The 25,805-nt window shown below is 43.2% G+C and overlaps 1 protein-coding gene across 1 annotated transcript in view; it reads right to left on the minus strand.

Annotated features, from left to right (window-relative positions):
• Positions 1-13,076: 13,076 nt before the first annotated feature.
• LAMTOR5 (late endosomal/lysosomal adaptor, MAPK and MTOR activator 5) overlaps positions 13,077-25,805 on the minus strand; it is a 306,623-nt gene continuing 293,894 nt past the window's right edge. Inside the window, exon 4 of the mRNA XM_040337603.1 lies at positions 13,077-13,309. Coding sequence (XP_040193537.1) covers positions 13,249-13,309 — 61 coding nt within the window. The 3' untranslated portion in view covers positions 13,077-13,248. The remainder of the gene's footprint in view (positions 13,310-25,805) is intronic.

Consider the following 25,805-nt stretch of genomic DNA (forward strand, 5'->3'; position numbering starts at 1 on the left):
ATGGCCGCCGTCTGAGGTAAAAAACACCATGCGGTCTACAAGAAAATGGCCGCCGACCATGTAAACCGCGACCGCGGCAAAACGCAGCTTAAAAACCCAGTGAAACAGCACAACACACTGCCAGCACACACAGCATCACCACCAAACGTAAAAAAATCACAGCAACCCGCAACACACGGTCCCTGGTAGCGATAGAACCCCAGGAGGGCCCCCCTCACAGCCGCCACCCAGTATGGAGAAGGAGGGAGAGGAAAAGGAGAGAGTAAAGCAGGGCGGACCCTCATTCGACCTCCCAGGGAAGCACCAGCCATACCACCTTGCCAGGGCAAGGAGCCTACTTACCCGTCCTGCGACCACTGGCTGGAGGCATTCCGGACAGAACCAACGTCCGCTAAACAGCATGGCTGTCGGCCAGACACACTGTGACAAGGCCATAGAGACCGGTCATATGTGTGCCCTGGAACATGTAGTTCTCTGGCCGCCCCTGGAGCAACGGCGCATGTCGTGGACGACCCAGAGCTGAGCTGAGGGCCGGCACACGCTCAATGACCGAACATGGGGGGACTACAAGAGTCAAGACCCAGCCTGTCACCCAGTCGGCAGTTGATAGAAGAATCTCAGGATTCAAAAATGCAGGAACAAAACAATAAAAGCGAACAAAAATCGCAAAAAAATTAGTACAGGGACTCCAGAAGGCCATGTCCTCTCCTGACATTAGGCAGAAAAAAAACTGGAGCTGCTAAGGCAGAGTGTGGGTTGTACCTGGGGGACCACGCCCCCTGGGAGGAGCTGTACTGAGGAAAGTGTTAACACTTAAAGTGCTTTTCTGCCTAACTCTCCTGGAAGGATGGATATAATACCCTAAGGTCAAAGGCTGCTGTGTCCGTCCATGAACGGAAGAGAAGAAACTGCAACTCCATTGGTTCATTCTCACACACTTTCTGGGACTGTGATAGAATCACATATATATGGAAACAACTTGAGAAATTTGCCTCTAAGATTTCAAACTACAATGTCAAACTGACAGTTCAGAACTGTCTTCTGTTCTCCCCTATTATAGGCCTCCCCATACAGCACATGAGACTAATGCACACAATCTGTGTTGCGATCCACTGGCTGTTTGCTTTTCACTGGAAATCCCCCACAGTTCCATTAGATCAATTGAAAACGAGAATTAACAATATAAACCTTATGGAAAAAATCTATCACATTGTTCAAAATTCGATCCATATATATAATAAAAAATGGGACCCATGGTTTGAACATTCTGCTACTTTCTTTAATCCCATCTAAATCGCATAATTCCTTTTGCTGATCTGTTTATCCTAATAACACTTATGGTTTTATATCTACTTTTTGACCCTCATCTTAATTCTCTACTCTTAGAACTATGTTTTATTAATGTTACATAAGATTTGTATAGTTTACTATTGTCTATTTTTTGACTCCTGGACATTTTCTTATGTGTACTCTTTTTTTTGTATGCCATTTTGCTTTTTGTACCACCATTTTGTACCAAATAAAAAAGTTTGTAAACAAAAAAATATTTTAGCAACAGGAATGAATGCATTTAAATTATTTATTATACATTGTGCATGGCAGACCTATGAGTTGAGCAGTATTTTTTTGAACAGACATACTGATGTTGAATTCTGTCTTGCTGTATAACCACACAGTTTCTTCAAGGTGTTTCTTCAAGAGTTCAGGTGTTTGAAAGGGGATTTCTGTTCTGTAGGGGTTTGTCCACATTAGATCTTTCCTCATAGTAATATAGAGCGAAAAAGGAATAGAGGAGTATGGGATTATTACGGTGCCAACAGATAGAAACCAAAACACAATAAATATATAAAAATAAAAAAGATTTATTAATTACAAATGGATAAAAACGTTGGTTCAAACATATAAGCAGTACAATAAGAATGTGGGATCAAAACATCACAATACAGGCCAATGGTCAGGTCTTCCCGACTAGTTTTGCCAAACCTTTGGCTTCATCAGGGGATTTGTGACATGACCAGCTCAGTAAGTGGCTCTGAAGAAGTGAAGCAGAAGTTATTTATCAATTTATACAGAGTCCTTTAAATACATATGCATAATATTTTACATAAAATTTGACATGTGTAGTTTGGCTGGAAAATATGGCGGAGCAACAAAAGCCAGGGTGCCACAATAGGGCCCATAAGAAACCCAGACCCCCACATAAAGAAACCCACAGGGTGCAATTAAGCACTAACACCCCTGTGGGGTAGAAAATGAATAGAGAACCTACCCAGTGCTCCTATGCGAACCATTCGGGATAAACCCAGATCACCCAAAGGCGGATTCGGATCCAAAGACCCCTAGTTGTGGCTATTGAAGGACAGTAAAAAGAGGTCATATTAAGAGAAAACCCTCTACCAATAATCATATAAACAATATATTGAAAGTCAATGTAGCTAAATATATATAGCACGCAACACTGATAACATATCTAGAGAAACTGGCTATTAAAATAAAGAAGCTGCGAACGCTGAACTAATTTTAGCTATATCTAAATAAGATAAAAATAATCCAAGTTTCAATCAAGGAGTAAGAGAATGGAGGTATAATTAGAGTTGAAACAATGAGCGATCAATTAATGAAAATGCAGGCTCAAAAGAAAAAGGTCCTTATATCTAAGAGTATTAGAGTAGTGAGGAAAACTTACATTATAACTCCAGATAAACTGGATAATTGGGAAAGCGCAAATGTGACTTCAAAACTGGTCTGCAAATTGCAGATAAATTGCCCAATTCTAGAGAAAGTGAAAGATAAGGAATAAATTAAAAAAATAAAATTTGACGTCTGGAGTTATAATGTAAGTTTTCCTCACTACTCTAATACTCTTAGATATAAGGGCCTTTTTCTTTTGAGCCCGCATTTTCATTAATTGATTGCTCATTGTTTCAACTCTAATTATACCTCCATTCTCTTACTCCTTGATTGAAACTTGGATTATTTTTATCTTATTTAGATATATCTATATCCAAAATTAGTTTAGCATTCCTGCCTTCTTTATTTTAATCGCCAGTTTCTCTAGGTATGTTATCAGTGTTGCGTGCTATATATATTTAGCTACATTGACTTTCAATATATTGTTTATATGATTATTGGTAGAGGGTTTTCTCTTAATATGACCTCTTTTTACTGTCCTTCAACAGTCACAACTAGGGGTCTTTGGATCCGAATCCGCCTTTGGTTGATCTGGATTTATCCCGAATGGTTCGCATAGGAGCACTGGGTAGGTTCTCTATTCATTTTCTACCCCACAGGGGTGTTAGTGCTTAATTGGACCATGTGGGTTTCTTTATGTGGGGGTCTGGGTTTCTTATGGGCCCTATTGTGGCACCCTGGCTTTTGTTGCTCCGCCATATTTTCCAGCCAAACTACACATGTCACAACCCAAATTGGAGAGGGTCCAATAGGGTGAGGAAAATATCTAAACGTGAGACGGAGTTGATTCTTCTCACTAATACACTCAGCCCCAATGGCCTGAACATAGACCTGGATATAAATTGTTTTATACGTAACTATTAGTTTTAGCTTTGATAGACTTATAAGTAATCAAGTGTATGGACACACAGTAATGCATATATTTTCCCTCATGCTGATCTTTTTATTAAGTGTTCACATTTTACATTTTAACATCTTTTAACATTAAATGTTTTATTATTTTAGAGCAGTTATACACTTAGTGTGCATACAGTCTTTGATACATGTAGTAATCACCAGGCTTTCTTTTATAGAGGTATTTTATTAGATTAAGACTGTATATTTTAATTATTTATCTTAACATATATACAATGCATACAAAATGACGATGAGATAGCCGTCTATTTTTAATTGTATTGTTCTGCATAATTATTATATGAGTTAAAACGTACACATCTATATTTCTTCCCTTAGTGCCAGAGCATATTGATGGATTCACGTTTTACTATATATTGTAGTTTTAACATATAAGATGTTTTATCTTAGACTGTTTATTATGTACAGCTCACGCTGTTATTTAGGTAAATTATTGTTATTATTTTTAAATTTGTGCTCACACTGTGTACATTGATGAGACACACACCCTTTATGTTGATTTGGGCGTTTAAAGATATATATATGTTTTTTTTTTCCCTAAACCTTGCTCTGCGGCTGCAGGTGGCAGGGGGTGGGATAAAACATCCGGGATCAGGCTGTTATATTGGGATAGTGAGTGCTTCACTGGTAAAACGGGCAGCACTCATCTGACCAATCAATATGTGGACACCACCTCTAGAAGGGTGACATAGATGCCTTGTCGTCCAATCGGAGGGAGGTGTCCCTAGTCTTTAGCACCCAGCATAATATGGACGCGCGGACATTACAATGTAGTCCGCGCCCATAATTATGCATATGGTGACGTCATCGGCCATGCAGACGGACCTGAGAGGAAGCTCCAAGTCTTAGTGGGTGTGAGCTAATCGCACACACAGCTGATGCGCCATAGGCTAGAGCACGGATGGACACTCCCGCTTTGCCTATTTAAATCGGAGCCAGCGTTGTGTAGCCACGCCCTCTGAAGACGTGAGCCAATCACAAAACGCGTCAGGGCGTTGCTACACGACGAGTCTAACTCTCACAGACAGCAGTTGTATTGAACGAGGAACTTGTCAGCTGAAGCTGAGCCGACAAGCAGCATAGCTACGTGAGCTGAAGTCATTACATCTGATGTGCCTGTTTTAATCTTTAACATTGTAAGCATTTCATTTTGTGTGGGGCTGTGTTTAATAAAAAAAGCAATATCACACTATATTCCATTCTTATACTTATTTTCCATGAATAAAACCCTGCCCTTGATAATCCATCCACTTCACTGAGAGACGCTGATAACAGGAGGAAAGAGATCTTTAGGGCGATCCAGGAAATACCTAAGGCAATCTATTGGAAGTATCCCAGCAGGATTAAGGAGTTCTCAAGGCTGATTACACCACAGGCATCTGGTGAGTAGAACTCCTAAAGGGAGACCTGTACGTGAATATCTCTGGATGCTTCAGGAGTATATCATCGCACATGAATTACAGTGATTTAAGAGACTTTTTATGCTAATGATTTTTTTGTGAATGGACTTTTCATCATGGTTTCTTTCTCAATTTTATTCATTATCATTATAGTGAGGTTATGTGCATTTTCACTCATGGTTTATGATTGATTTAGATTGACACTTGCTCTCACTCAGTGTGATTAATAATCATCATAGTAGAGGGGTAATTCCAGATTTATTATAATTATTTACCTTAGCGCTGTTAGTGTTCCCACCCAGAGACACCTCTTTTTACTCCTTTAGAGCCACTTACTGAGCTGGTCATGTCACAAATCCCCTGATGAAACCAAAGGTTTGGCGAAACTAGTCGGGAAGACCTGACCATTGGCCTGTATTGTGATGTTTTGCTCCCACGTTCTTATTGTACTGCTTATGTTTGAACCAACTTTTTTATCCCTTTGTAATTAATAAATCTTTTTTATTTTTAGATATTTATTGTGTTTTGATTTCTATCTGTTGGCACCATAATAATCCCATACTCCTCTATTCCCTTTTCAATTTAATTTAAGGGATAAGGTGCAGTATCTTTATCAGGACTATCGACCACTAATTACCAACCTTTCCAGTAATATAGGGCCAGATCCACAAAAACCTGGCGTAACTTAAAAAATCCCATTTAAGTTACACTGCCTTAAAATTTCTACCTAAGTGCCCGATCCACAAAGCACTTATCTAGAAATTTCAGGCCGTGTAACTAAAATTCCGCCGGCGCAAGGCGTTCCTATTCAAATGGGGCGAGTCCCATTTAAATGAGGCGCGCTCCCGCTCAGGAGGGGGGGGGGGCGCTCGCTCGTCCCCACTCCTTTCCTGACCGGCCGGGTAGCGTGCTTTGGATACGGGTCTGGTATGGATTGTAGGGGGACCCCCTACGTCGATTTTTCGGCGTAGGGGGGGGTCTCCTTACAACCCATACCAGACCTAAGGGCCTGGTATGCTCCTGGGGGGGAACCCATGCCGGTTTTGTTTTTACAAATTGCCGTGGAGTTCTCCCTCGGGAATGCATACCAAATGCCGTCGCTGGAATGGGCTTTTACATGGTGTGACTAGTTTACACTTTGTAACACCAGCCCTAGTTTTACACTTGCAAACTAAAACTTACGGCGAAAAAACGAAGCTGGAAAGCTTTGTGGATCGCCTTAAGTGCTAATTTGCATACTAGAAACGGCATTTCGACTCGAAATGCCCCCAGCGGCGGATGCGGTACTGCATCCTAAGATTCGGCAGTGTAATTTAATTACACATGCCGGATCTTCTGCCTAACTTTGGAAAACTGCTTCTGTGGATCAGTTCCAAAGTTAGGACAAGGGATACGATGGAGTAACAGCAGTTACTCCGCCGTATCTCTTTTGAGGATCTGGCCCAGAGAGCCTTTTAAGATAAAAAATTACAAAAAAATGATATGCACACAGGTAGCACAATATACAAATAAGGAACACATCATTCTTGATATTCATTTTAAATCCAGTTTACAGAAGTACTAAAAGGCAAACTGTCTCTACTGCTTTCCACTGAGCTACATAAAGTTCATCAAATGGCTTCTGAACCTTTACTGTCCCAATTACTCATTGACCTCATCAATGCAATGCAATGTACTGCTTATCTGCAATAAAATCTGCTGGCAGATCAATGACCTGGCTGTGCCTGGATTATTAAATTGTGCATAACTGAAAACCCTTTGGTAGGTATAACTATTTCATATATTTAACTGGTCTGCAGAGGTTTTTAGCTTTCAGGCTTAGGAGCAAATATTTGTACCATATTTTTCGATCCATAAGATGCACCCCCCCCCCCCCAAAAAAAATGAGGAAAATGTCTGTGCGTCTTATAGAGCAAATATTGACCAAAGCCGCTGATAAGGGAATTTCAGAACAATGCCCAGTTCTCTGCCCCAGCTGAAAGTCTGTTTCTCCCCTGCCTTCAGCTGCTAGAGGGAGAGAAACACAAGGTAATTAACCCCCACAGGTTCAGCATTCACATGTAAATTGCCTGCTATTTCGATGTAAATTGCGCAGGCATTTATATGTAAGTGAGATTGGAAATCTGCCGCAATTTATATGCAAATGTCACCCCCTCCTCTGCATGCCGCCCACCTAGAGGATGTAAACAGCATACAGGTGAGCATAGGGGGCATGAGGTTCAGAGGTGAGCAGAGGAGGTGTTTGAGGTGCAGAGTTGAGTTGAATGGAAAGGAGGGGTTGGAGTACAGTGGTTAGCAGAGTAGGGGTTTGGGGGACAGAGGTTAGCAGATGATGAGTTAAATGGAACAGAGTTGAACTGAGAGGGGGATAAGAATGCACAGCGTAGCAGATTTGGGGGGGGGTTACTGTGATGCATTTGCCTATACTGTATGTCTCAGTCTAATTCTCCCTGCTTGCCCTGTGTGATTGTCCTCGGCTAACAGGCTATTGACGTGTTAATGTCCCCTCACTATTTCTAAAGGTTAATTGATCTATTGTGTTGTGTGAAGGAGATCTGTGTTTAAGTGGCTTGTGTTAATTATTCTGATTGCTCCATTGTGGTAATTATATCTCTATATGCGGGGTCGAGCCGTCTAGTTAATGTATTCAGTACAACTAGTAATCAGCGTCCTTGATGTCATTGTCTAAAGAAAATGTGTTTTCAGACTCGGCTCCATCGTGTCTGCCTAATCATCTGTATGGAAACCCCAGTGTGAGGGGGGCGGAGATTTGTCATTGTAACAGTTTTGGAAATGACATATAAGCTGTGTGATATAACATTAAAGTCTGTCTTGTTCTAGCAGTAAGCCTGGTCTCATGTGTGGCTTTCTGGGCGACTCCAGGAATATCCCTCCTCGTGGAATATTGGGGTGATTTTCGTTATGGGAAGAAGGGAACGTTGACGGGGATATCATACCGATACCGTCACAATTGGTTGGCAGCAGTGGGATTTTTCCCTTCTATTCCCCTTCACACCCGGATTCCAAGCAGACACTGGAAGAACTACTGGAAGTTCGTGGAAGGATTGCTAGCAACAAAACCAAGCGGGTCATCATAGCAGAATCAATGGAGATAGACCAGGAGAACTTGGTTGCAGCAACGCCAGCAGTACAAGAGATGGAGACACCAGTGATTCAGGAGGAGGAATCGCCAGCCAACAAGCTAATGAGAGAGAAGCTAGCGTGGTTCGGCCCGAACCCAACGCCGGATGTGGTGCTGAAAGTGATGGACCTGTTAGTAAACACAGAACTACAGGAGGATAAACAAATAAGAGATGCAGAACTACAGTTAAAACTGGCAGCAGTCCAACAAGCAGCCGCACATTCTCCAAACAGTGAGTACAGCACAGCAGACGCAAGGAAGATTCCGTTTAGCGCTTTTGATGAAAAGGACTGTGAGATTGATAACTACCTGGCAGATTTTGAGCGACAATGTAACCTGCACCGAATAGCTAGAGGAGAGTGGGTTGCAATATTGTCAGGCAAACTGTCAGGCAAAGCTTCTGATGCTTTCCAGACCGTGCCAGATCAGGATATCCATAGCTACGCCCGGGTTAAAGAAGTGCTCCTGGCTCGTTATGCAGTAACCCCAGAGTCCCACCGACAGAAGTTCAGGGACTCACACAAAACCACGAAAGACTCTTACGCGGAATGGGCATGCCAGTTATCTCGGTCGGCCTCTAACTGGGTTAACAGCAGCCAGGCCACCACCGCAGAGGACATTTTGCAACTAATGCTCCTGGAGCAATTTTACAATCACATCCAGACGGATGTCAAAGATTGGGTGAGAGATCGCAGGCCCATGACTCTACCAGAGGCCGCGAAGTTGGCGGATGAATATGCGGATACTCGCAAGACAAACCAGGTCACACCACGGGTACAACCTCCACGACCAACGGCGCCCTCACACCCACCAGCCGCTAGATACCAACCGCCTAACAGACCGATGACATCGAGCCCTCGCTATCCACGCCAGGAGGACAACGAACAACGCTGCTTCCGGTGCAAACAGTTGGGTCACTTCAAGCAGAATTGCCCCCTGAATGACAACACCAGATCAAATTGGTCTCAACCTGGGTATCGCCCACCAGCAGCAGCCCATTGTGTAGACTCGGCTTGGGATCCCCAGGAGCTGGGTCAGGAAGAACCATTAGGCACCCCTTACGAAGCCCTCATGGTACAATCTATTATTACGGACAACAGGGAACACCATTGTCAGCTGGTCATGGGCGACAGCCATGAGCCGGAGGGGCCCTGGAGGGAGCTGGGCAGAAAGAGGCACCGCCAGCTACCCTCCAAGAAGAAGAGGTCCTGGAAGTCATATAACCAGCGGACCTGGGAGGAGAAGAAGCGACTGGAGGAGACGGAATCGCAGCGGGCGCCCTAGATGCGGGCCGAGATGTTCGCCAAGGGCCCACCGGTGGCCCCTTACACCACCACCCAGTTCCGGATGATGAAGGACCACGTGGAAAGCCTGCAGGACATGAGCAAGCAGGAGCTGATCCGTGAATACATGGAGCTGGAGGAGTGCATAAGCCGCATGGAGGAGAACAACCACCTGAGGTCACAGCAGGCTGACCCCCCCAGGCTCCATGAACTGGAGATGGAGCTGGAGAAGCTCAAAGAGGAGAACTGGCGGCTGCGGAGGGAGCAGAGGGTGGCTGACCCTATGGGGCCCTGATTTCCCCCCCCCCCCGAACTCTGAGCACCGGTGCTACAGCATTTCAACAAATATAACTTTTTCTTTTTATGAATCTCCTGTGACTGTCACTTCGGAGCCATAACCTGCCCCTCCCATAGTGGGACACCTAGATGGCGGCGCACAGACCCATTCGCCGTCTTCACACTGACTTCTGGTGACTTTGCAGATCGCACAAAGACTTGGGGACTGACCGGCGTGTGATCTGACGACCCGGTGGCATACCTGAGTCTGAAGCAGTTGCCAAGGGAGGTCAGTCACGCCAAACGGAGTTAACCTCGGACTAAAAGCTCTGAACCCGTCAACCCTACTGGACCAGGAAAGGTCCAACCGGGTTTGCCGGAGCAGGGAGAAAAAGGGGGGCCATTGTGATGCATTTGCCTATATGTCTCAGTCTAATTCTCCCTGCTTGCCCTGTGTGATTGTCCTCGGCTAACAGGCTATTGACGTGCTAATGTCCCCTCACTATTTCTAAAGGTTAATTGATCTATTGTGTTGTGTGAAGGAGATCTGTGTTTAAGTGGCTTGTGTTAATTATTCTGATTGCTCCATTGTGGTAATTATATCTCTATATGCGGGGTCGAGCTGTCTAGTTAATGTATTCAGTACAACTAGTAAACAGCGTCCTTGATGTCATTGTCTAAAGAAAATGTGTTTTCAGACTCGGCTCCATCGTGTCTGCCTAATCATCTGTATGGAAACCCCAGTGTGAGGGGGGCAGAGATTTGTCATTGTAACAGTTTTGGAAATGACATATAAGCTGTGTGATATAACATTAAAGTCTGTCTTGTTCTAGCAGTAAGCCTGGTCTCATGTGTGGCTTTCTGGGCGACTCCAGGAATATCCCTCCTCGTGGAATATTGGGGTGATTTTCGTTATGGGAAGAAGGGAACGTTGACGGGGATATCATACCGATACCGTCACAGTTACTATAAATACACCGGTTACATAGCTGGTCAGTGTAAATGTCTCAATTACATTGGAGGTTGATGTAAATACTCCTGTTGCATTGAGGTCAGTGTAAATGTCCCAGTTACATTGGGGATCAGCGTAGGGTACCCCCTTACATTGTAATAGAAATATTATTCTGTTCTAGTGAAAGAATGGGTATTACCGCGCTACCAAAGGGAATGGGGGGGGGGGAGGGAAAGGGGTTACAGCTGCGGCACTGAAGGGTGTATCAAACCATAAGATAATGACAAAGAAAATAGCGCTGCGCTGTAGGTGGGGGATGGGAGAGGTGTGTAAAAGAAGTAGGATGGTTTGTGTATGATTATAACAATACAAACAGCATAACATCAAAGGGTGATCAGTGAACTGGTTGACAGAAGTATATCACTTCTATGCATGAGTGCTAATAGGTATCTTCATAAACTCTGTATGGTGAAGTGAAATGAACAATAAAATAAGTGATAAAAGAATGCAATTATAAATATACAGTGTGCGTCACACAGCACCCAAGTGGCTAAGATAAACTAAGCTGAAAAAAACAAAAAACCATGCAGCAGAGCTTATTGATAAAAACGAAAATATAAATAATAATCAAAAGTCCAAAGTAAAATCCAAAATAGGTAGTGCTGGTGTGGATCCCAACATGTAAGGTGAGAAACAGGATGGATATCCAGTGATCCCTTCAGGGTAAGTGAGGATGTCCCCTTACCTTACTGCTGTAAGGTAACAGCATATAGGTCCAAGCAAGCTTTCCAAACGTATCTGTGTAGATGGTTATCCAGATAGGCTCTAATTCAAGGAAACACAGGTCCCTCTTGGTGGTCACGTCTCAGGACGGCCAATGACTCGCACTCAGAGGGATAAAGCACCAATAGTGTGATACCGTTTTTAAAAATGTATTAAGGAGTCCTGAGGAAGTCACGCATTGTGACGAATACGCGTAAGAGTCCACCGAGAGGTACTGGAGGTGACGTTGGCGAACTATCTCCCTCGTTTATATGCCTGTTTTTATCTTAAACCATGTGAGTACCCGTTTGTATTCTTTCTGCTTAATAAATTTTTAAAAACGGTATCACACTATTGGTGCTTTATCCCTCTGGGTGCGAGTCATTGGCCGTCCTGAGACGTGACCACCAAGAGGGACCTGTGTTTCCTTGAATTGGAGCCTATCTGGAGCCTATCTGGATAACCATCTACACAGATACGTTTGGAAAGCTTGATTGGACCTATATGCTGTTACCTTACAGCAGTAAGGTAAGGGGACATCCTCACTTACCCTGAAGGGATCACTGGATATCCATCCTGTTTCTCACCTTACATGTTGGGATCCACACCAGCACTACCTATTTTGGATTTTACTTTGGACTTTTGATTATTATTTATATTTTCGTTTTTATCAATAAGCTCTGCTGCATGGTTTTTTGTTTTTTTCAGCTTAGTTTATCTTAGCCACTTGGGTGCTGTGTGACGCACACTGTATATTTATAATTGCATTCTTTTATCACTTATTTTATTGTTCATTTCACTTCACCATACAGAGTTTATGAAGATACCTATTAGCACTCATGCATAGAAGTGATATACTTCTGTCAACCAGTTCACTGATCACCCTTTGATGTTATGCTGTTTGTATTGTTATAATCATACACAAACCATCCTACTTCCTTTACACACCTCTCCCATCCCCCACCTACAGCGCAGCGCTATTTTCTTTGTCATTATTCTGTTATATTTTATTAAATATTTTAGTACACCATTTGGTTCTTTTTTTTTTTTTCTTGTTTTCCTCTTCTAAAACCCTGGTGCGTCTTATGGAGTGAAAAATACGGTAAGTGTTTCAAAGAACACATGATCGGGAACTTAAATTTTTCAAATTGTAAAAACCCTCAGTAATTTTTGTTCAATACAAAATTACACCATGCCATATACCAATGTGTACTTTTTGCATTATGCTGCACTTCCTCCATGCAAATCCTTTTCTTCTAGTCTGGCGAAACTGGGCAATATCAATCAAGATTTTTTTGTTGTCCTTGTTTCTGTGTGGAAACTTTCCCCTGAAGCAGGTTATACCTTTTTTTTCACGTATCGGGTTGAACAGAAAAAAAAAACTGTCAGATCCCCCGCATCCACACAAGTGACGTTAATACAGGTAGCCCCCTGCTGTGCTATTGTATTCTGACAGCGGTGACACTGCCTGTCAGAATACACTGATCAATGCTGCGGTCATTGGCTGTATGTGTTGATCGAATGCTGGTTTAGTATGGCAGTCGTTAGACCAGCTTCCGTTGAAAAGAGAGGTATACACATACCGAAATGTGTGTCCAGATGCTGTATCTATGAAAATGTTTAAATCAAAAGTGAGTAAAAGGGACTAGAGAAAATATTTTGCCTGAAGTTCCACTTTAATTCATATTCGTAAAGTAACATTGCTATAAAAAGGCCCATGGCATTTGTAAATATATATCAGTGGAGCTGCTGCCATAATCTCCATGCTTCAGAAACGGCAGCCAGTAGAATAAGGTGGAGAGTCATATTCAGTCTTCACACAAAGCTTTAAGAGGACATTTTGTGGACAGCAACAGTCAGCTGGTCATGCTTCTGAATCATTATGGTTCTAAGGAGAAAAAAAAATATGGTGAGTTTGCCATTCTTCATTGTGAAATTCTACAATCATTCACCCCGATTCATTATATGTAGTAACATTTGAAATACATGAATACAAGCAGTTTAATCACATGATACATTGCAATACTGTACAACCCCACTCACTGCAAATTAAAACATGTCTGGCATGAACTGGTAAACTTGGCTATAACTTTGTCATTAAAGTGATTGTAAACGATCACCTTGTAAAACAACCCATTTAGTTTAAAATGGAATTGAATGGAAACAAATTTTGTATAGATAAAAAAAAAAATTTAAATACCGTATTTATCGGCGTATAACACGCACAGGTGTATAACACGCACCCTAACTTTAAGAGGAAAGTTTCAGGAAAAAAACTTTCCATAGCCCCCTGCGTATAACACGCAGGCACAGTTTACCCTCTCTTTTCGGGGTAAAAAAGTGAGTGTTATACGCCAATAAATACAGTATCTCTTTTCCATTTTTTTTAAAGTGATCACATTCCCTCTGTTCTCAGGTGCATGCAAACTGTGGGGGGCAGCAGCACAATAAGCATGCCAGCAAATGGCTGTGCAGTGAGAGCGTGTAAGGACAAATCTGATCATTGGAGGAGAGCACACTGAGTTCCCAGCACAGCTAGAGAACTGACCACAGTGTGTTCTCCTGCTTAGTGTGGTCAGTTTTAATAGGCATGCAAGGGGACTAAAAGGAACAACAGGGATTTCACTTAACGCAAGCAATACCAAGAGAACACAATACTTTCTCACAAGGAATTGGAATAGAAGGCTTGGACTTTTTAGGCACAACCAAACAGGTTATAGATATAAAAAATATTTTATTATACATATAAAGAATATATTAAAAACATCCACATTGAGAAGTCAATGATTCAAAAAAGTTACACAATACTGTACATATTTGTATGGAAACTTGAAGATGAATAACAATCATTTCATTATAATATTGAATCCAGAAGTAAGGTTATGTAGCAGAAATTTGATGAATAGAATGTCCTAGGCTCTACATGTTGTATGTCTTACGCTTCTTCAGCAGCATCAAAAAGACTAGAACAGCTAATGGGGAATAATATTAATCTATTGATTTTCTAGAGGGCATGAGCTACATGCGACAGGTGTTACTATCTGAGCGGGGCTGATCCTGTTATTAGGATTTTCTTACATTAAGGTTCATGCGATGCCTATTAGTATTCAGGCTACAACTGTGACAGCCACACATCTAGCCCTCTAGGAAATCAATGGGCTTTATTACACTTCTTGAAGGTCTAAGTAAATACTGATCCTCTACTGGGGATGTACTTAAGCGTGTGTTTGGCTATTCGGGGTTACTCCATTCAGGGGGCATCCACCCCCAGTTTTTCTATTTTATCCTTTCTAGCTATTCCAGTGCTTTACACTCCTTGATCCCCTAGACGCATCATTTTGCCAGGATTACCACAATATTATTCCCTATTAGCCGTTCTTAGCTCAAGCTCGCTGCACTTTAACCTGTTCTTAAGCTGTGTCCACATTATTCCATATTATTCCATATGCTGTACTAGTTGATGCTCCTGAAGAAGCGCAAGGCGTGCAACAAATAGATCCTAGGACATTCTATTCATCGAATTTCTGCTACATAACCTTCCTTTTGGATTCGACATTATCATGAAATGATTGTTATTCATCTTCAAGTTTCCATACAGTTATCCATTGGTTATGTACAATATTCATTGTGTAACTTTTTTGAATCATTGACTTCTCAATGTGGATGTTTTTAACATATTCTTTATGTGTAAAATAAAATATTTTTAATATCTATAATCTGTTTGGTTGTGCCTAAAAAGTCCAAGCCTTCTATTCCAATTCCTTGTTCCAAATTGATAGGACCACGCTCTGTTGATACAATTAATATTTTCCACAATACTTTCTCATACAAGTACATGGTACAGCAGGCACAAATCAGGAATTTGAAGTGGTGGGGTAACAAACGTTTTGAAGTGTTACTAAACCCAGGACCCTGCTTCACTATATCTGGTCTCCCACAGTACACGGAAGTGTAATTTTAGCAAGTATAAACTGCTAAATATCTTCTCTCATCAGCAGTATATAGCAGTCTTGTAACTTCCATCAGTGTCTGGCTGAGCACTGGTTAAAGCTTGTAGAAGGAGTTTTCATTCTCCTCTGGCTGTCCTATGAGAGACGTCACGACCCCCTGATTGGTCCTGTGCTGATCACATGCTCTCTCCCAAAAAACAAAAACAAACAACCTATTTAGCAATAATACAGCAAACTGAGCATTTTGCAGTACACTACGGTCGAAAGTCGAATCCTCGGCTGCGCCAACAATCACCTGATAAAATCTTGTGAACGTATGCACTGAAGACCAAGTAGCAGCCTTACAAATCTGGGCCACAGATAGCGGATGGCAAAAAGCCCAGGAGGTTCCCACACCCCAGTAGAATGAGCTCTAAAGGGGTGGCCTTAAGTTTCAGACCATAGGCCTGAATGACCAATTGGCGGACTCAATGGGCAATGGAAGCTACATGCCCCTTCTTGGGTCCTTCTGACAAAATAAAAAAGGAGTCTAATCCTTTGGATCTCTGCAGATCTAGACAAATAAACTGACTGTCTGCACTATATCCAAAGAATACAGTTGTCTCTCTTCTGCCGAATATGGTGGAGAGAAAAAGGAAAGCAAAACAATGTCCCGATTCCAATGAGAGGCTGACACCACCTTTGGCAAGAAGGATGGAATAAGACGCAATAAGAATAAGACACAACACAACCTTGTCATGGTGAAGGATCAAGTATGGGTCAATACATGAAAGGGCCGCCAACTCCGACACCCTTCTAGACGAGGTTAAGGCCATCAGGAAGGCTAGTTTGCGTGACAACCAGACTAATGGAATTTCCTTGATAGGCTCAAGTGGTCGTTTCTGTATCAAAGACAGCATCAGATTTAAGTTCCAAGGACACATAGGTGACCTAATGGTGGGAAGCAAACAAGTTTCCCCCTGCATAAAGGTTCGGACCAGAGAATGGGAGGCTAAAGGTTTTTGAAAGAATACCGACAATGCCAAAATCTGACCCCTGATTGTACTCAAAACCAATCTGATTTCCGCAGCCGACTGTAGAAAAGAGAACTCTCCCAATCACGTGTTTCTGAGGATGCCATTTTCTGGCTTCACATCAAGCAATACAAGTCTTCCAGACCTTATAGTAGATCTTCCTAGTGACTGCTTTCCTGACATTTACTAGGGTAGACATCACCGGTCCCGAGATGGAACGATCCTTCAACACCCTGGCCTCAATAGCCATGCTGTCAAATTTAGAGACTGTAAATTGGGGTGGAATATAGAACCATGTGAAAGTAGGTCAGGGCAGGGTGGCGCGGAAGTGTCCATGGCCCGTCTATTGTCAAACTCATGATCTCTGGGAACCAGGGCCTTCTGGGCCAGGCCAGTGCCACCAGGATGACTGGAACCCCCTTCTCCCCGTATCCTGCGCAACAAATGTGGAAGGAGAGGGATCGGGGGAAAGCATAAACACCAGAAAGAACTGGCTCCATGAGACTACCAGAGCATCTGCTCCGATTGCCAGGGGATCCCTCGTTCTAAACACAAACTGATTTAGCTTGTTGTTGAACCTGGATGCCAATAGATCGACATCTGGCCATCCCCATTGCTGGCAAATTTCCCGAAACCTGTTTGGGTGTAGGAACCATTCCCCCGGACAGATCTGCTGGCGGCTGAGGTAATCTGCCTTCCAGTTCTCTACCCCCAGTATATGGACCGCTGATAGAACTGGCACATGTCCCTCTGCCCAGGCTAATATGTGGTCCACCTCGTCCTGAGTTGAGCAGCTCCAGGTACCACCTTGGTGGTTGACACAGGCTACTGCTGTGGCATTGTTGGACTAAACCCTGATAGGGCAGTCCTGAAGCTCCACCGCCCAGGACCATAGGGCCAGACTTACCACCCTGCAACTCCAGGATGTTGATGGGCAGGCTCTGCTCTGCCCTTGACCATCTGCCCTGAGCCCCTCTAGGGTCGCTCCTCCATACCATTTATTTATATACATTTTCCTGTTTTCCATTATTGCGATTTTAACATGCATGTTTCCAAGTGCTCTCACCCAAATGGGTTTTTGGCATCTGCACTACCATAGAAGTATGCATCTAGCCACTCATGCCTGTTTCTGCATTTATTCATTAAAGCACAGTTGGCACCTTATACACGTATGTGCGCGGGTTTGTGCATTTGCATATGGCCCCATACAAGCAGTGTATTACATCAAAAGAAGGCACTTGTAGGCACTTTTTGTATTATCACCATTATTACTATTACTACTTTTAAATTACGCATATGTACTTATGTGTGTGCACGTGCGTCTCTCTGCATATGTTCATGTGACATGTCGATATGCGCATCTATATATGTATGTATATATATATTTTACATGTGTTTTCTGTATATACATATATATATATATATATTTATTTTTTTAGATATGTTATTATATATATATATATATATATATATATATATATATATATATATATATATATATATATACATACATACTGTAACGTTGGGGTTATTTAGCATCTGGGTAGAGCATACACTGGTAAAAAGCACAAGTCCATGCCAGTTGTGCTTTTTAAGGGTTTGTTGACCCACTTTTATTAAAAGAAAGAAAAACATCCATCCAGAATTTCCCATGCAGGGGGTTTCAAGTTGCTACAGCAATAAAGAAATAGTCAACCGAAAATGCCGAGCCACTTGGCTCTCTTCAGAAATACAGCCCCTTACACTTCAGCCCTCTTGGCCACGTACCAAAGTACCTGTACAAATCACTGTACCTTTCTCTGTGCTCTCAGCTTCTGTGCTGCTTAGCCCACAGCTTTGGGTCCTCTTGTCTATACCATGCAGACATGCATGCGTCTCCCTTGCTTGCCTGGACTCCTCGGGAGGGTGGAGTCCAGAACACTGGTCCTGACTCTACTATAAGCCCAGGAACCACCTGTTCAATCAACCAGCCAGACTCCTGGCTGTTTCCAAAACCCGGTCCCAGGATTGGAGATTCCTGCCTATTTGAGAGTCCTGGGCGACCCTTACCAGGACAGGGAACTGTACTATCAAATAACCCCCCCCCCCCTTTGTTTCGATCCAGAGGGAGGAACACCAGCACCCATCATCATGGTTGGGACACCTCTGTGCTGGCTGTCAACCACATAGGCCCAACCTTTTTTTCGGGTGCACTTCCAGGTACGTCCCACCCTGGATCTTAACAAGCTATATTTCCCTACACTCAGCCTTCTCCCTCTTCTTTTGGGGTTCCATAAGCACTTCCACTTTTGAAATTTAAACAGGGCACCCTGGTCTTTCTACCAACCCTTCTGCCTCCACGCTTCAGGTTCCCAGGTTTCCCAATACCTTTGGCCACCACACTGTCATGTACCTTTAACACATTATTTGGTTCATCATTGATATACATATTCAAACCAACTTTACACCTCTCAATGTTGCAAAAGTCACCAATGCCTTTTTTTCAGCATTTGCTAGGGCAGAGTCTGCAGAGGGCACACATACTAGAGGGTTGCCATCACCCACGGGAACCTCAGAGGACGTCACCTCCCCGGGGTTCACCCTCTCCGCAGGCAGCTGTCCTACCACTTGACCTGTTCTGATGCCCTCTGTATTTTTATCCACCTGAAGAGACAAGCTCTCGTCTGATCCTGAAATAAAGTTGATAACTTGACTTATATTTAAATAGCACACTTACTGCTATTAAATCGATCGTGAGACAGATTCGTGAATAAAAAAACGTGTGTTTAATGTACACACTTAACATAAGTACAAAAACAGTTTAAATGTATCAAATAGCTTCAAATAAGAGTTCAAAAAATAAGAATTTCAAATGAATCAGATGTGTGTTCCAAGACTTGCTTCCGTATGTTTGCAAAATGAATGTCTGTCAATGTGAGCTTCTTCTTGGTGGCTGAATAGGAGAAAGCTACCAAAGCCCTCAGACCTATAGTTTATATATCAAAGACATTTCTTTGTCTGAATTTCGCGCTCAGACAAATACCCTCCCAAAAGGGTGTGACTTAAAATGAAAACCTGATACAACATCTGTTTTACATCTATCTCAACCTTTACATAGGAAATGTCTCCTGAGAACCTAGTCTAAATATTCTGTAGATCTCAAGAGGAAATGGCTTGTTTAGGTAAGAAAAGGTGAAAGGTCTACGCAGCTAAAATCACAGTCTAAACAGAATGTGGCCTAACTAATCAATCACTGAGAAACAGCCATATGAATTACCTCAATAGGAGAACACATTCCAATCAAATACAATTCTTTACTTAAAACATTAAACATTTCAAATGAACATATATATATATTTCATATTCAAACTTATACGTTTTTGGAGTTTCAAATATCGAATCCAGCGAATTTACACAAGAAAATTAATAGCTCAAACAGTCTCACATTCATTCATATTAACAAGAATATATATATTCTTTATAAAATCCTTCCGGAAGGGATTTTAGAATATAACAGATCCACATACAATTCCTACTGCACTTCTTATCCGTTTGTCACCTAAACCAAACATTGGACTGGGGACCCCAGTCTCTTTAACCACCTTCGGTTGGGCCCCAGTTAGGATTCCTGCTGCTTTCTGGTCCACACTTGGCCCTTCCATCTCATGTGATAGTACCACTGGAATAGCATACATGCCCTTCACCGACAACTGACCAGTACTATCTTGAACCATAGCAGCAGAAATGCATTCTACCTGGCTGTTAGGTGGTGAAACCTCAGACACTTTTTTGCCAAAGCCTCTCCCATAAACCTCTTGTACAGGAAGTAACCCATCAGCATACCTAGAGGCGACTTTTAACACTAGTAATACAGTCATAAATAAAACATTTTTGTCTTGTCTTCCTTTGTGCCACTCAGGGGTCCACCTAATGGTACTCCACAGTACCAGACTGTCTGACTGTGGTGGAGACACCCCAGTATAGACTGGCTGTACATCCCAAAGTTTAAGAATCTCCTTTAACACTTTTGTTAGAAACCATACCCTTGGCTTTGGATTGAAGTCCTTCCTGGGGACTTTCCTGACACTGGGAATGCAGACAGACTCACTTGCTGAGACGCGAGAGGTTGCAAGGTTTAATGAAACCTTCTCCCAGCTGGAGACGACCACAGCCTGGTGCTCTACCAGAGCACTGCCAGGTGTTTGACTCACACCCAACTTCTCAGGTTCAGCACCAATGAACTGCTTCACATTACCATTGACAACATCACTTTGACACACCACGTCAGCATCATTTTTGTAGGTTGCGGACAAAGTGTCTGCTGTGTGCTCGCCCTTATGTGGTCCATATTTCTCACGAGGGTTAACCCCTGCAGCAGCCACCGCGCCCTCAGGTATAAGCTGTTCTGCCATCCCTCCTGCTGGCACAGCAGAAACTTTGTCCACATTACTTTTATGCATTAAAGCCTCATCTATCAGGGACATTAGATTTTTATCCCAATCTGTTGTAGCTGTGCTCCATTCATCGGCGCTCCTTAGCCCTGATCCATCCGCCCAAGGACACACATTAGAACAAATGGGTTTAGTTGCAGATTCATTACCCAAATTACAAATCATGGCAGACTTCGGTAACACATGTTCCAGCACCACAGGTTGCAATACACCACAACCACCACCTTGCTCGGGCGGCGCTTCATAAGCCTCACACATCTTTGCATTTTTCACATGTTGTTTTAACCTACCATTTACCTGCACATTTTTAGTACTGGCAGATTGCACTAACACATTACCATTAACACGGTACAGTTCCACTCTGTCCCACCAGTGACATACCAGTTGTCCATGGCAACCTCCGACTTCAATACATGAAGTTCCCTGGAGATTTCTGGGGACAACTGTGCGGTCTTACCATCAGTTGCTACAGGCAACGGCCCATTTGTGACAACAGCTTTTGCTCTGAAAGAACCTGGGGTTTTCCCAACAGCAGAAAACTTTTTATTAACAATAACACTTATAGCATTTTTAGTTTTTGCAGGCTGTCCTAGCCCACTGCCTACTTGAGACTGGCAGACATTAGACACAACACTTTTAGTCATCAATACAGGTTCTGTTTGGACTTTAACACCTGCATTCCCACTGGGTAGGGAGAAGTCCTCTTCAAGCACACATTTAGTGGCCCCACTAACTGGGGTTACTCTCACATCATCATGGACAGTCTCGTAACCAGTTCTTTTATACCTGCAATCAGCAGTCCCAGCCATCATTTCATTAAAGACAGTCTTACCCACCACAGTAGTTGGGGTCACCATCTTCAATTGAGTACGTTGTCTTAAGAAAACAGTCCTCAGCCGCACATTTACTGGCCAACTCCCCCTGGTGGCCACAGGATGAAATCGCAGCAGGCAAGAATGCACAGGGCTCTTTGTGAGGACTGCAGCTCCTCTCTCCAGGCACAACTTCCACTCTTGTTGTCATGGGAGATTGCACTCTCCCTGCAGAGCTTTGCCGGTTCTCTCCAACATGCTGTATTGGCTCCTCCGGGAGCCACTTGTCATGCCCCTTGAAGGCAAGCACACACCATGGTCCACAGACAGCCCGACTGGCCTCCTCTGTGTTGCTATGGGCAACCACTCTCCGTCCTGGCTTTTGGTCAGCCTCTCTTCTGGCACATAACACAGGCTTTGCAGACCTTTGTTTTGCTAGGTAGCTTTGCATTGGAGCCAGGGACAAAGGGCACTTGGAGACTGCATGCCCCCACTCGCTGCACCGCAAACAGCACACTTGGTTTCCTGTCTTGTCAGGGTTTCCCACACTGCATCTGCTGGACCCTGTCTCAAGCTGTGTCACTTTCACAATTTTCACAACAGCTGCTGGTTTAACTGCAGCAGCGTTGCAAGGGGCAACAACACCCCTCTCCCAGGCATGGACATTTGGCAGATCTCTCTTTTTATCAAAGGTTGGCTTGCCTTCCACTTTAGCTTGGTCCAATCCTGCCAGGTGTCGCTTGCACCAATCCACTGCAGATTCAAACGCTGGTGGATGCTCCACATTAGACGTCTGTGCACTCATTGCACCAGGGTTGCTAGGGACAACAGCAGCCCTCTTTTCCCTTGGAAAACTCTGTTCAGGCATGTATGGGGTTCGATCAAGCAGTAACAACCCCTCCAGCCTCAGAGCTCCATCTATCATCTCAGCCATCCTTGCTTCTTTTAGGCGCCTTGATCGCCCCATACTCACAATCACTCCGAAACAAAATTTGCACAGTTTAGCAACAAATTAGAGCACTGTCTATTTTAGGCTAGTCACCTATCTCTTGCAGGTTCTCCTCACCTGCACACACACAGATTATGCAGTTTCTGGAAATAGCTCACTGGTATTTGCAAGGATCTTCAGGCCATGCCCGCTTTGAGCACCAATTGTAACGTTGGGGTTATTTAGCATGTGGGTAGAGCATACCAGTGAGCAGAGTCCACGCCAGTTGTGCTTTTTAAGGGTTTGTTGACCCACTTTTATTAAAAGAAAGAAAAACATCCATCCAGAATTTCCCACGCAGGGGGTTTCAAGTTGCTACAGCAATAAAGAAATAGTCAACCGAAAATGCCGAGCCACTTGGCTCTCTTCAGAAATACAGCCCCTTAGGCTTACACTTCAGCCCTCTTGGCCACGTACCAAAGTACCTGTACAAATCACTGTACCTTTCTCTGTGCTCTCAGCTTCTGTGCTGCTCAGCCCACAGCTTTGTCTATACCATGCAGACATGCATGCTTCTCCCTTGCTTGCCTGGACTTCTCGGGAGGGTGGAGTCCAGAACACTGGTCCTGACTCTACTATAAGCCCAGGAACCACCTGTTCAATCAACCAGCCAGACTCCTGGCTGTTTCCAAAACCCGGTCCCAGGATTAGAGATTCCTGCCTATTTGAGAGTCCTGGGCGACCCTACCAGGACAGGGAACTGTACTATCACACACACACATTCAGGGTGGTTGATACATCTAGGACATTTATGATTGAATTTCTCACCTCCTTTTTTAGAATTTTAGATTTTTTAAATGTTTTCATTACTTTTTAATTGGTTGTGATATTGAGTAATGTTCTTGTCTAACCACAATCCACTTCCCGTGAGACCGATCTCGTTATTAAACATTATTCCCACTTTCTGCAGTACCTATGAACATAGGTGGATAAACAGTTTTTCAATGAGCTGATATATTCCACTGAGTGAGGTTTTCTTTGCAGTGATTTATTAGCCTTTTATCTGATTAGTGCTCTGTAGGGGGATGATCTGCTTGGTAGGTGTTACCTAGTTACAGCCTCCTGTGTCTTGTGATGTCCTGTGAACCCCTATGGAACCCATGCTGAGTATGGATGGAACGCATTACGTCATCGCGCTCCCGTATCACGGGGATTGCACACGTTGCGCATACCGAGCGCACGCTGGGATGGACGTAGCGCGTGACGCCATTACTTTCTCGCGCGAGTTGATGTACGCCCGCGGGAATTCGCGGAAGCTGCACACTGCGCATGTCGGCGCGTAGCGCTCCAAGTCTCTCCTCCCACCCATCCAGGGAGGAGATTGGGAGGGAGGCATCCAATATCCCCTAATGGGGATAGGACTCGCAGGGACCCAATAGAGCACAATGAGTAGTTTAACGAGGATGCTCTTCCCACACCTACTTCCGGTCCCTGGAACGCACGTTTCTGGGAGAAGGCGGAAGTGGGAATGTTTTGACACACACGCCGAGTCAATGCGGCGAAGGAGAATGGGGTCTCACGTGAGTAGGCTTGTGGTCTCTATTTAAGAGACCACAAGCTGTACACCCCCGTAGAAGTCTGTTTGAGACTAAACCGGTCGGGTACACTGGTCCTTACCATTTCCTTACTGCGCATTGCTTGATAACATCTGTTACCCATGTACCTATTGTGGGTGACTGTTTGAGAAAAATATTTTTTTGTGTTGATGTGGATTTGGATGTGAACTTTGCAGGATTTCAGTGTGATTTTTTGGAATTTTATAAAAATTTTACACTATGAGGAGCTTTTTTCCTTTTTCCCCCTGATTGGAACACATTGGTGTATTATACCTCTTACGGAATCTGGATTGGAGTGTGATATCTGGCCACGGGTGCATCCTGAGGGTATCCGATAGGAATTACGTCTGGGGTAACCAACTAAGGGGATTGAGACGGTGACCAGGGAGGGCAATCGGCCCATAGAGCCTTTGTGACCCCCCGCCGTACAGTGAATTGTGGGTCCACTCCATCCAGTAAGAGTACCTCACCTTTCTATATTCCGGGGATTGTATATATACGGAAACATCTTGTCCACGTCTACCTGAGGGAAAATTGCATTCTTGTTACCTTCACGGTGTATAGACTGTTCTCTCGATTTAATGGGACTATATGTATCACAATTTTTGATATTCACAGAATATTCATTTAACATGTCACACATGATGATGTTTTAAAAAAAGTTTAGGTGTTATAACTGCACAGAATCACGTTTTTTTCATTTACGGCTGTGGTGGTATATGATTGGAGGAGTAGGGTTGCTCCTGTTCAACATACTATTAACCATAGTCTGATATCTATTAGGTTGTTACCAAAGATCCACCACCCAGGTGGTTCTTTAATTGGCGCTGCACTTGTTGTCTACACTTTTTTCACAATTATACTTTGTTGTGTTGGCTGCCTCATTATTTAGTTTGTTTTTTTCAGTTTAGCGCAATATATTTATTATATGTTATATATGATTCTTACATCTGTCATTAGCCACTTCTATCTATATCTGTCTGGTGTTTATTTTTATTCTATTTCGAGTCCTGAGATGTAGAAAGATACCCCCTTACAGCGAAAGAGAATTTGCCCGCAACACTATACCACCTATGTAGTGGTACACTACCAATCCAGCTTCCTCTATCTATGTCTACTTTTATACACATAAACACAGACTAAATTTGGCCCTCTAAGGCTCTGATGAAGAGGATAACCCTTGAAACGCATTAGCCAACTATTTGAGTATTCCTTGTGGGGACAACAGCATATATTAATCTACTAAATGTTTAACCACTTAAGGACCGGACCAATATGCTGCTAAATGACCCAAGGGGTTTTTACAATTCGGCACTGCGTCGCTTTAACAGACAATTGCGCGGTCATGCGACGTGGCTCCCAAACAAAATTTGGCGTCCTTTTTTCCCCACAAATAGAGCTTTCTTTTGGTGGTATTTGATCATCTCTGCGGTTTTTATTTTTTTGCGCTATAAACAAAAATAGAGCGACAATTTTGAAAAAAATGCAATATTTTTTACTTTTTGCTATAATAAATATCCCCCAAAAACATATATAAATTTTTTTTTTTCCTCAGTTTAGGCCGATATTTATTCTTCTACCTAATTTTGGTAAAAAAAATCGCAATAAGCGTTTATCGATTGGTTTGTGCAAAAT

The sequence above is a fragment of the Rana temporaria genome, chromosome 2, assembly GCF_905171775.1.
Source record: "Rana temporaria chromosome 2, aRanTem1.1, whole genome shotgun sequence".
NCBI classification, from domain to species: Eukaryota; Metazoa; Chordata; class Amphibia; order Anura; family Ranidae; genus Rana; species Rana temporaria.